General features: G+C 40.5%; 1 protein-coding gene across 2 annotated transcripts in view; it reads left to right on the top strand.

The window, feature by feature from the left end:
* The window catches only part of lrrc1 (leucine rich repeat containing 1), a 48,830-nt gene that overhangs the window by 1,863 nt on the left and 33,969 nt on the right, over positions 1-12,998 (top strand). For both annotated transcript variants that reach the window (XM_071409136.1, XM_071409137.1), the window contains exons 2-3: positions 9,478-9,595; positions 11,650-11,728. In XM_071409136.1, the coding sequence (XP_071265237.1) occupies positions 9,478-9,595; positions 11,650-11,728 (197 nt within the window). The remainder of the gene's footprint in view (positions 1-9,477; positions 9,596-11,649; positions 11,729-12,998) is intronic.

The following is a 12,998-nucleotide window of genomic DNA, read 5'->3' on the forward strand; positions in this document are numbered from 1 at the left end:
GTTCGCATGTCATTTCTTCGTGCCGAGAGTCGGAGGGGAAGAGGGTTACGCCCTTGCATTGCATTCCATGCAGTAAGATGGACCACAACCATTGTTGGTGTTACTTCACATGCAACTAATACCATCTCGGCTAGCTAAATGAACTCATCTTGAGTCCAACAGAATAGATTATCCAGGTAACTGTTGTACTGTGCTCTGCTCATTGTGTGGTCTCATCAGATTTGCAACCAAGGTGATGTAACACTTGCCTTAACACTAGACAGGCCTATAGTATGAGTGTGTTCACCATTGGGTTGTTGTGACAATGGTACACCATGAAGAATATAGCCTGTCTGTTTCAAGATGAGTTGAGGAAAAATTGGGATCATCCAGGCTGTATCACATCCGGCCGTGATTTGGGGTCCCATAGAGCGGCGCACAATTGGTCAAGCATCGTCCGGGTTTGGGCGGGGTAGGCTGTCATTTATAAATAAGAATTTGTTCTTAACTGACTTGCTTAGTTAATTAAGTTAATCATATAGCTTTCTATATAGCCTACATAATACCGTGATACATTTATTTTCTTCTTGAAAAGGAGTCATTGCAGAGAAAATGCAGACTGGGCTTTTTATCAACTTGTGGAAACATGAAACGGGAGTGAGTTGGCCACATTTCTGGTTTTTCCTCTTTTCCATCACTTTCTCATGAGTGTTGGCGAGGAACTCGTCTACAGAGAAATGAACCGTTTGGTGCACTACAATTGCCAGAAGATTTGTGTTAGTTTATTAGTGGTTAAATAAATCTCAGATTTTTGGGGGGGATAGCAAATGGTCAGGTGTGAATGATTGGACAAGAAGTAGCCTAGATTTTGAGGATACATATCAGGTGTTCCTTTCATTGAGGAATCAAGCAAGGGATGTATAACTGCATATACTTGCAGGCTAGCCTAGCTAGCCTAACTTGTAGAACTAGCTGTGCCATTGTCAATAGAGCTAGTGATCTCTCCAAGTCCTGTTAGTATATCTGTTGCCTATAGCCTAGGCTATCATTTCCCAAACTCGGCCCTGTCCTAGGCTATTTTACTTTTACATCTTCACTTAGCCTAAATAGTAGGAACTCCAGAAAAAAAGGGAGCTGTTCACCTAACTCCAGCACTAGCCTACCACATCTCATTTCTGAGATGTTGATCATTCTGCATTAGGCTGGTCTAGATATCAGTAGAAATTGGTAGTTTGGGATTTTGATTATAAAGAGATGCCTCATTACATTTTCAGAAATGCTTATTTGAAGAGGTGAAAACTTGACAAATTAATAGGCTATAGCTTTATTTCCCCACCCCCTCTACATTTTTTCCCACACATTTGGCATAGGGTGGCCTAGGCTAGTCAAAAGTCCCAATCACCAATGTGGAATTTAGTCTGACCTCAGTAGACTAAAGGGCATAGGAGCCTAGTATAAGAAGAACCAGCCATCTAGTTTGTTGAGCGATAAGATGCCTTAGTCATGTCTGACAGCCAGCAGGTCTGTTCTTCCTCACATTGAGCCATGAAAACAAGGAAGTTGTTAACAAAGGTGCAGTCAGTATCAGGGTGTTATGGCGCAACATGAGTCTTCCTTTGTTCTGTCAAGCTCTAGGCCTAGCATCACCTTTGAAGTTCATTGCCATTGTCTTTATGTTAAGTATTTACAGATGTGCTAACTTCGCCTAATATACCAAAGCCAGTCCTAATCAAAACTGTTCTTCTCATCCAATTTGTAGCTTTTAAGATGTAGGCTAGCCTAGGTGTTGTCAACTTAGCAACACAGGCATCAAATTAGTAGTCTTAAGGCATCTGCATGCTTCCAAGCCGAAAGAGTTCATTCATATGTGACTTGTTTCAGGAAGGTGTATGTCGCGCATCACTACTTCACAGGAGAGCAGTGGTGGAAAAAGTACTCAATTGTCATACTTGTGTAAAAGTAAAGATACCTTAATAGAAAATGACTCAAGTGAAAGTCACCCAGTAAAATACTACTTTAAAATGAATTTTATTTGTCACATGCGCTGAATACAACAGGTGTAGACTTTACAGTGAAATGCTTACTTACAAGCCCTTAACCAACAATGCAGTTTTAAGAAAAATAAGTGTTCAGTAAAAAATAATTAAAGAGCAGCAGTAAAATAAGTGACGAGGCTATATACAGGGGTACCGAGTCAATGTGCGGGGGCACAGGTTAGTCTAGATAATTGAGGTAATATGTACAAGTAGGTGAAGTTAAAGTGACTATGGATAGATGATAAACAAAGTAGCAGCAGCATAAAAGGAGGGGGGGCGGACAATGCAAATAGTCTGGGTAGCCATTTGATTAGATGTTCAGAAGTCTTATGGCTTGGGGGTAGAAGCTGTTTAGAAGTGTTTTGGACCTAGACTCCGGTACAGCTTGCCGTGCGGTAGCAGAAAGAACAGTCTATGACTGGGGTGGCTGGAGTCTTTGACAATTTTTAGGGCCTTCCTCTGACACCGCCTGGTATAGAGGTCCTGGATGGCAAGACACTTGGCCCCAGTGATGTACTGGGCTGTACAGGATCTGAGGACCCATACCAAATCTTTTCAGCCTCCTGAGGGGGAATAGGCTTTGGTGTACCTTCCTCAAAACTGTCTTGGTGTGTTTGGACCATGATAGTTTGTTGGTGATGTGGACACCCATTGACGAGAATGGGGGCGTGCTCGGTCCTCCTTTTCCTCTAGTCCACAATCATCTCCTTTGTCTTGATCACATTGAGGGAGAGGTTGTTATCCTGGTACCACACGGTCAGATCTCTGACCTCCCTATAAGCTGTCTCATGAATGTCGGTGATCAAGCCTACCACTGTTGTCGTCAGCAAACTTAATGATGGTATTGGAGTCGTGCCTGGCCATGCAGTCATGAGTGAACAGGGAGTGCAGGAGGGGACTGACCACGCACCCCTGTGGGGTCCCAGTGTTGAGGATCAGCGTGGCAGATGTTACCTACCCTTACCACCTGGGGGCAGCCTGACAGGAAGTCCAGTATCCAGTTGCAGAGGGAGGTGTTTAGTCCCAGGGTCCTTTAGCTTAGTGATGAGCTTTGAGGGCACTATGGTGTTGAACACTGAGCTGTAGTCAATGATAAGCATTCTCACATAGGTGTTCCTTTTGTCCAGATGGGAAATGGCAGTATGGAGTGCAATAGAGATTGCATCATCTGTGGATATGTTGGGGCGGTATACAAATTGGAGTGGGTCTAGGGTTTCTGGGATAATGGTGTTGTGAGCCATGACCAGCCTTTCAAAGCACTTCATGGCTACAGACGTGAGTGCTACGGGTCGGTAGTCATTTAGGTAGGTTACCTTATTTTTCTTGGGCACAGGGACTATGGTGGTCAGCTTGAAACATGTTGGTATTAGACAGTCAGGGACAGGTCGAAACTGTCAGTGAAGACATTTGCCAGTTGGTCAGCGCATGCTCGGAGTACACGTCCTGGTAATCCGTCTGGCCCTGCGGCCTTGTGAATGTTGACCTGTTTTAAAGGTCTTACTCACATCGGCTACGGAAAGCGTGATCACACAGTCGTCCGGAACAGCTGATTCTCTCATGCATGCTTCAGTGTTGCTTGCCTCGAAGCGAGCGTAGAAGTATTTTAGCTCGTCTGGTAGGCTCGCGTCACTGGGCAGCTCGCAGCTGTGCTTCCCTTTGTAGTCTGTAATAGTTTGCAAGCCCTGCCACATCCGACGAGCGTCGGAGCAGTACAATTCAATCTTATGCCTGTATTGACGCTTTGCTTATTTTGATGGTTTGTCGGAGAGCATAGCGAGATTTCTTATAATCTTCCGAGATTGTCCCGCTCCTTGAATGCGGCAGCTCTACCCTTTAGCTCAGTGCGGATGTTGCGGAAAGTCTAAAAGTATTTGGTTTAATATAGTTAAGTATCAAAAGTAAATGGAATTGCAAAAATGTACTTAAGTATCAAATTAGTTTTATTAAGCAAACCAGACGGCACAATTTGTATACTTAAAAAAAAAATATATATATTTTTAAGTATCAAAAGTACTTAAAAAAAAAATATATATTTTTTTTTTAATGGATAGCCAGGGGCACACCAACACTCAGACATACTTTACAAAAGAAGAATTTTGTGTTTAGTGAGTCCGCCAGATCAGAGGCAGTAGGGATGACCGGGGATGTTCTCTTGATAAGTGAGTGAATTGGACCATTTTCCTGTCAATGTAATGATTACTTTTTGGTGTCAGGGGAAATGGAGTAAAAAGTAAATTATTTTCTTTAGGAATGTAGTGAAGTAAAAGTGAAATTTGCAAAAATATAAATAAAGGACAGATACCCGAAAACTATTTAAGTTGTACTTTAAAGTATTTTACGTAAGTACCTTACACCACTGCAGGAGAGCCATTTGAACGTAAACTTTTTTTATTTGATCAAAATTAGTTTTTTGTCAAATGCCTTCTGGAACATGTGAACTTTCATGTGCATTACTAACAAACGTGTATGCCATCTGTAAATATGAATAAAATGGTTAAATTATGAGCCTAGTTGGTTTAGCCATGGAAAAAGTCAGGAACCTTCCTGCTAGCCATGATTGGCTGAGATAATGGATGGGCTGGACATGCCGAGAGATGAATTTGGATTTAGCAGACCAATCCGAACTGTAGTATTTGTAGGTAATCCTTTCTAACGCAGCTTTTTTGTTGTTGAAAGTTATCAGTGTTGCTCTCCACTTTCTGGTGGTCCGAGTTTTGAAATCAGTGGAATTAGAGTATGATAGCTAAGGAGATTCAATGTTCTCGAAAAGAGAACACAGAAGGCTGGAGAAAATACCTGTCTCCGGATTACATCTTCAAACTAAGGGAAACCATGGCATCCATGACAGAGACGGAGTAGCATCCATCCATGTATTTCAGTTATAATACATTTCTAATTTTGTCAGTCGTTTTCATTTCAAGTTAAAGCATACTGTTACGTCGCTAGCTAAAGTTAACTGGCTGGCTTGTTAGCTAACGTTACAAGTGTGATCTGTATCGTAATATTATTCGTATCTGAGCCATTTTCATTGCCAGTTATAGCCTAATGCAGGGCTGCCCAACCCTCTTCCTGGAAATCTACTGTCCTGTGGGTTTTCAGTCCAACCCTAATTTAACACACCTGATTCTACTAATTTTAGCTGCACAACAATACCTTAACTAGCTGAATCAGATATGCTAATTTAGGGTTGGACTGAATCTACAGGACAGTAGATCTCCAGGAAGAGCATTGGTCAACCCTGGGTCTAATGTTAGCTAGCTAGCTAACATTGAACCTGGTTGGTTAGCTACCTTCAGATTCATGCAGGGTAGTAACATTGAGTTAATGGTTCATTGTTTAGCTAGCTAAAATACACAATTTCAAATTTTGCTACATGAGATTGAGCCGGTCGGTCACATATTATGACTAGATTTTGTGATGGTTTTTTTAGTTTTGGAATTTGGTAAGGGTTTTTTCGGCTGTTCGGGCACGCTAGTTTTTCTCGAGGTCAGCTGAAGTTCGGAAGCTGACGTCTACGCCCCTTCGTTCGTGATTGGTCAACTGTAGGGATTCTTCAATTAAGTATTTTGTAATTCAACGAGAGATGACTCGTTTTAATGCACATTTTTTTCATTTGAGAAATACTGCACCAAACATCTTAGTCACACAATTTTACATCTAAGATCTCCTCTGCAAAATCTTCATAATTAATGACAGATGTCTTGTGGTATCTAAGATTAATTCTGACTATTTTGAGGAAGCGTATTCTGGCTTTGGTGTCTCAAAATGGTCAAACAGTACTATTTGCTTGAAAAACGAGAAAAAAAAGCACAAGGTCTTTTAAGAGAGTATGCGAAAACACTCGTTCTGTTTCGGGTATACTTCAGCTAGCCGCAGCTAAACTTAAACATGCTGACACCTTTAGTCCTCATAGACCACACCGTAATGTCTTCATCTAGGGCAGGGATTATCAACTCAATTTAGCCGCTGGACATTTTTTAAATTGTATTAATAATTTTTTGGAGTGGATGGTAGACTGCTAATTGACCAAAATAAGGCCAAATAGATATTTGACTTAAACATAATAATTTCAAACCTTGCTTACATTTGTATACAATCGCATATCTCTTTTATGCATGGGAATATTTTGGAACAGATTTCCAAAAGGAAAATCACTGAGCTGATTTACAGGTGTTTTAGTCTTATGTCCACTCCCCAAAAAACGTGAGATTTGTTTCGCTCAGAACTTGGGGTGACTCCAGTTGGGAACCCTGATCTAGGCAATAATTTCCCCTTGAAAACTATGAAAGATGTTGTAGAAAGTAACCATGTCAAATGGCTTGGAATGTTTGACAAACCCCTTTACCCCTAGCCATTTTGGTTTGTTTAACCTCTTGGGGCCCCTCATTTTATATAGGCTAGACAGAGTCAGTACCGGTAGTTTGTTAGGTTAAGTTAATTCATTTTGGCATCTGTTTGAACAAGTCGTCCTTGAGCACCTATGACTTTGAATGGTCTTAATCAGGCTTGTTCAGTTTAGTTTAGAGAACCTTTGAGCTAGGCCACAGGGAATATGCCTAGGTTAAACTAGGTTAATTGTAGGCTAGTTTTTTTTTCAGTTTTCAAGCTAATACCTTTGGCGTTGGGTAATGTTCTGTGCAAGGTACAATATAGACACTGAACTTCATTCTAAAGAATAGCTTAAATCATGAAATAGCCTATTTCAAACAGACCAAATTAACAGATCACTCTAACCCTGCTATGCTGTACAAGCTGAGGGGAGTTCAACTCTGTTGTCTACTAGATTTTTCTTTTGTTGATATTTTTCTATTTTTAAACAGGAGCTCTTCCTTTTGTAAAGAAACTGGTATAGAGACAAATTGAAAGTTTAGTTTGTGGGAGTCATTAGGATACCCCTCAGTTGAATCTAGGATAACCCAAATATTGACTTGAGTGGAACGGTTTATTATTTCAGTTTTCATGGTGCAAATCAAATCATTCTAATTTTATTTGTTCTGTACACATATTTTGCAGATGTTATCGCAGGTGCAGTGAAATGCTTGTTCCTAACCCCAACAGTGCAGTCCTACCTAACAATACACAAATCCCCAAAATAAAGATATATCAGGATGAGCAATATCCGTCTGAAATATAAATATAAACGAAACATGTAAAGTGTTGGTCCCATGTTTCATGAGCTGAGATTAAAAAATGCACAAAAAGCTTATTTCTTTCATTTTATGCACACATTTGTTTACAGCCCTGTTCGTGAGCATTTCTCTTTTGCCAAAATAATCCATCCACTTGACAGGTGTGGCATATCAAGAAGCAGATTGAACAGCATGATCATTACACAGGTGCATCTTGTGCTGTGGACAATTTAAAAAGCCACTCTAAAATGTGGAGTTTTGTCACACAACACAATGCCACGTCTCTAGTTTTGAGGGATGTCCAACTGGCCTCTCAACCATAGACCACATGTAACCACGCCAGCCATGGATCTCTGCATCCGGTTTCTTCACCTGTGGGATCGTCTGAGGGGGGATGGGTGTTGAGGAGTATAAAGCCCTTTTATGGGGAAAAACTAATTCTGATTGACTGGGCCTGGCTCCCAAGTGGGTGGGCCTGGCTCCCAAGTGGGTGGGCCTATGCCCGCCCATGGCTGCACCCCTGCCCAGTCATGTGAAATCCATAGATTTGGGCCTAATAAATTTGTCAATTGACTGATTTCCTTAAATGAACTAACTCTGTAAAATCTTTGAAATTGTTACATGTTGCGTTTAATATTTTTGTTATGTGTGTGTTTTTTATGGACAGTAATATGAATAGAAAAGGTGTGTACAGCAGTACTTCTAGCCTATTGGATGAGTTGGGGGCGTGCCGCGGGGGGTGAACGAAAGCCTAACCTGCCGTTCCTGTTTCTGACATTGTACTCTGGAACGGCTGATTCAACTTGTTGTTGGGACATTAGAACAGACCAAGACCTAGTCTATATTTATAATGAACAGAATAGAGGCTTGTATGCTCCTCTCTCTGTCTGGTCATAAGGTTGTTGAAACCATGAGTTTCAGGTCATGACAAACATGCGATGAAACCTGTGTTAGTTTCATCTAGGGCTGTCTTGTCTGGGTGTGTCTGTCTGTGTCTCCGTCCCATGAATACCTGTTTTCAGTCCAGTTCTGATTAGGCTAGGTTTGTTGTGGACGTAGAAGAATGCGGTATTGTGAACAGGAAAATGTAAATTCCCGACAAACACAACAACAGCATTTAAAAAAAACAAACAGGGAACAGCACAAGCATAGTCGACACGAAAGGCATGTAGGCGTATTAGCTTGTTTATTAAATTGGCTCTCGTCTCCATTTTAGCTTGTTGGTGTATTAGCATGTTTAATTGTCTCTAGTCTCCATTTTAGCTTGTCATTGTCTAACTGATTCATTCTGAGTAGGCCTAGTCAGGTCAATACATGTAGGTTGAAGTTAGTCCTATCCCACAACTTTGCCACCGTTCAAACGTTAGGTTATTTATCCTAAATAGCCTTTACGCTAGGCTAACTCTCTTTGTCCTAAAGTGCTTAAATCTCATACTTTTCTGTAGGTTTACTTACCAGTAGAAGGTCTAGGATACATTTGCAGTTAATTGCAGGTAGAATATGTCAAAGGTGGAAGCCTAGATTGAGTGTGCTCTTAAATGCTAATTGGAGTCCAGTTCACCGTCATCACTGATTGCCTTGGGTTTGCAATCAAAGTAGACTACTTGTCCTTAAAATAGTCCTACTTCATCTGAGATTTTTTTTTTTATACCAGTAGCCTATTATTCATAATTCAATTAAAGTGGAGGGCTATATATATAATTCCCTCACGACTTCTGTGAAAAGACAATGAAGATTGTGATATCGCTTTCAGTTAGTAGTGGAGATCTATAATGAGACTTGTGCAGGACATTGTTCAGTGTGCAGGACATTGTTCTGATTTAGAAGCATTTCCAACCATCTTACATAGTGTTCTTGAAATTGTCTGTTTTTGAAGCAGGTCCTTTTGGGGAGTAATTTTTATATCTATGAAACGGAGACAGTTAAATTGCATGTTGACTTGGGGTGCCTGGCAGTGTCAGGATAAGGCACCATCCAAGTAGGTCATCATCCAGAAGAATAGATGATTACGTCAGAGAACTGGGTAGGAACTGAACAATATTTCCCAGGCCACTGACCACCACTCTTAGGCCTAATTGCTTTACTTTTTGCTGGTTTAAACTTATTTACTGAGTTGATTTGTGGACAAGTATGGTAAGACTCACTCAACATTTTAATCTGGTTCAATCTGGGAAATGTTTTGTTTTATCAACATACTACTGTTGCATCACATTTTCAGGATGGGACTAAGCTATTGATCACCATGTTGTATCGTGTTTGTTCACAATGAATGTTTCCTATGTCCATGTCAACTGTAGGCCTACTGCTAATCTAATGTGTGTTGTCTTTTTCAGCCATTTTTTCAGCTGGTAAAGCTACGGAAGCTGGGCCTGAGTGACAACGAGATCCATAGGCTTCCACCAGAGATAGCCAACTTCATGCAGCTGGTAGAACTTGATGTCTCTCGTAATGGTGAGAAGAGAACCACTGCTCTAAACTAGGGGTGTGACGTTTAAACTAAATTGGGATTGTTAACATAAAAAAAGAAAAACTAAAGTGTTTTAATTTTTTTTTAAATGTTTATACAAAGTTAAAATCACAGTGCAGTTATCAAAACTACCACTAACAAACAGGTTAAATAAAATAAAAAAATTAAACTGCAATATGTATCTTTTTGGGCGACCCAACTAAATTCACATAGAAATGTGAGTTATAAATCTGTTATTCTCATTGAAAGCAAGTCTAAGAAGCAGTAGATGTTCTATGTGCACTACTTCTATGCTTCCAGTCTTAAGTTTTGTTTTTGCGTCTTTTGCTTTCGGTTTTGTACACCAGATACAAACAGCTGAAAATACAATATTTTGGGGTATTAAAAATATTTAATTGGTTTAGATGATTGTTTTGCAACAAATTGAAATTTAGAGAACTGTTCGAATTTTAGCAACCAGGAAATGGCTGCTCGATTTCTGCGTATTGCACCTTTAAATATACACCTAATGCAACAATGTTGTAACGTTAGTAGGAGGAGATATGCATCTTTCAAATTATTTGCCATGAATATAAAGATCTCTGCACGTCATCCTCGTTAACAGTTGAAAAAATGGCAGCGAGTGAGACCGGAAACGACAGTAGCAAAGTCCTGTATGGCAATACTTTGAGAAGTTAAATGAGAAGGTTGTGAAATGCAAACTTTGCAAGGTGGAATTGAGCTACAGGTGCAATGCTGAATGGGAGGCACCGTGAAACCCAACCCGTTGCTGGCAGCAGTGAGATAAGGGACGGAGTCAGAATTGCAGCGCTGATTGCAGTTGATATGCAGCCATTTGTCTATGGTAGATGACTTCGGCTTCAATGTTGCCCTAATGGTATGTCTAGAACCAGATTACAAGATGCCATGCTGAAAAACCGTGATGGCCCAGATGGATAAATTATACAATGATTGCTCTGCAAATAGCCCTACAAAGCTCTTAAACACCATACGTGGCAGAACAGATTGTTGGACGTCTATGAACACGCTGTCATACATCGCTACAACAAACCAAAAGGGTAGCGGTGTGGTTAAGGTTACGTTTAAAACCACATTTTAAGAAGAGAAATTGTAGAAATAGGCGGGCTTTATGACTTTGTGGCTGTGGTAACTAGTGGCGACCGTCTGGTAGCCAGCCAGGTCTGTGGTTGATTGAACTGCATTGCCACCTGGCGGTCAAAAGCAGGACCATATCTGAATTGTGAATTCATGTAATTTGAAGATTTTTTTTTCTTTCTTATCGTTTAAACAATAAATGGTAGTTTAAACGTTAAGAATGTTTTTACATTTGTCACATCCCTACTATAAACACTTGGTTGGAGGGATTTTCAGCCCCACCAAACAGGCCTAAACTCTCATTGACTCGACCACTGGTGCTATGAATGAAGACATTTTAAACTGCCTGCTTATTTTGATAATGCCTCAGTTATGACTAGGCTCTTTGTTAGAAAATGCAATAAATGCCGGACAAGCAATAGAAGTAGCTCAAACCACCATTCAGTGCTATCAATCCCCTTCACTGTACAGACCCAACATATTTTCAGAGACACATTGGTGTGGTTTCTCCCATAACTTCTGGACAAAGGGTTAACATTTCTCAAAGAGAGATGCCATCGCAGAGCTTCCCAGTAGGACAAAATCCAGAATGCTAATTATGTTGATTTATAGAAGTTCAAATGGCAGTTTCACATGCAGCTCTCTATGTTTGCCACCACAACCATAATCATTTTGTGGTGATTCTAAATAGACGTTTCTCCTTTATGGATATCTATTAACATTGTCTGGATCACTAGCTTTAAGTGGAATGCCTAGTTGGATGGACGTTCTGAACTAAGTTGTAATCTTGACTGAGGCACGTTATAGTTTGGCCAAGAAATCTCAGGCCTGGCTAACAAAACCGGTCTTCATTTTATGCCAGTGTTTAGTGTGTTTCTCAATACCATTTACAGGGTGTTGATCAAGATGTTTCTAACATGAAGTTCTTTCCTCCCTCATATAGACATCATAGAAATTCCAGAGACCATTTCTTACTGTAAAGCTCTCCAAGTAGCAGACTTTAGTGGAAACCCATTAACAAGGTAACTGAACTTTGAATTCATTTCTCCATAAATGTTTAGCGAATGGGAAGGATAACAAGACGGACATTACAGCGGTGTAGTAGCACTATAGTAGGCTGTATGTAGGAACTGCATGACAACTTCAACAGAGTAAGAATCGTTTGAACACTAGCAGACTGTTGTAAGTAAGAACTATACTGGAAGGAAAATGGAATAACTTTTTTATATAGGTACATCTTCAGACAGCATTTATTTGTTGCTTTAACTTTAACTTCTGACAGCATTTAACAAAAATATTGTTCAATTAGCATGAACTAGTCATTTAAGTTAATGAATATAATTGTATGGGATATTTTTTTCCCCCCTAGTTTTCCTGTCAGCTCTCTCATGCAGAGGAGGCTGGTGGGAAGAGCTATAGGAGGACAGGCTCATTGTAGTCCCCCTATAGCGCCTTCCACCAGCGTCCTCTGGTCTCATGGTGAGGTCTGTGTTTAATTTGCACCCCAGTGGAGGCAAAGCCACAATGCCATATGGTTCAGTTTGGGACTGGCCATGCACTGGGCTGTGTGATTAGCTGCACATTGGTACTGTACATATGGCCTAGATCAGGGGTATTCAACTATTACCCTACGAGATCCGGAGCCTGCTGGTTTTCTGTTCTACCTGATAATGAATTGCACCCACCTGGTGTCTAAATCAATCCCTGATCAGAGGATAACAATGGGGAAATGCAGTGGAACTGGCTTCAAGGTTCAGAGTTGAGTTTGAAGGGCCTAGATGTTCTTGTTGGAAAGCTTTACTCAGTTCCCAGGAAGAGAATATATAGCTGGCACTCTGTGACTGACCTGCAGATGATACAACATGTTTAAGCGTTGTGATTTGGAATGAAATGTGGCCAGGCATTACTACCCACAAATAAAACTTTCACTCTCCCACACTGACAGTAGCATTGTGTGTCGGAGATTGTCTCTGGGTTACCATGTTAAATATGAGTGGGCGGCAGGTAGCCTAATAGTTAAGAGCTTTTGGCCAGTAATTGAAAAGTTGCTGGTTTGAATCCCTGAGCCGACTAAGTGAAAAATATGTCAATGTGCCCTTGAGCAAGGCACTTAACCCTAATTGCTCCTGTAAGTCACTGTGGATAAATGACTAAAATGTAAAAAATATATCTCTGGGTGACAATTTTTTAGGTAGGAGTGAATCAGATCACAAAGGCTTAAAACCATAATATATCAAATGGAAAGTTAGTTCCTGTTGATCAGACACTTTCCTGTCAGAGGAAAGTAGTTGG

Source organism: Salvelinus alpinus, chromosome 7 (genome assembly GCF_045679555.1).
Source record: "Salvelinus alpinus chromosome 7, SLU_Salpinus.1, whole genome shotgun sequence".
NCBI lineage: Eukaryota > Metazoa > Chordata > Actinopteri > Salmoniformes > Salmonidae > Salvelinus > Salvelinus alpinus.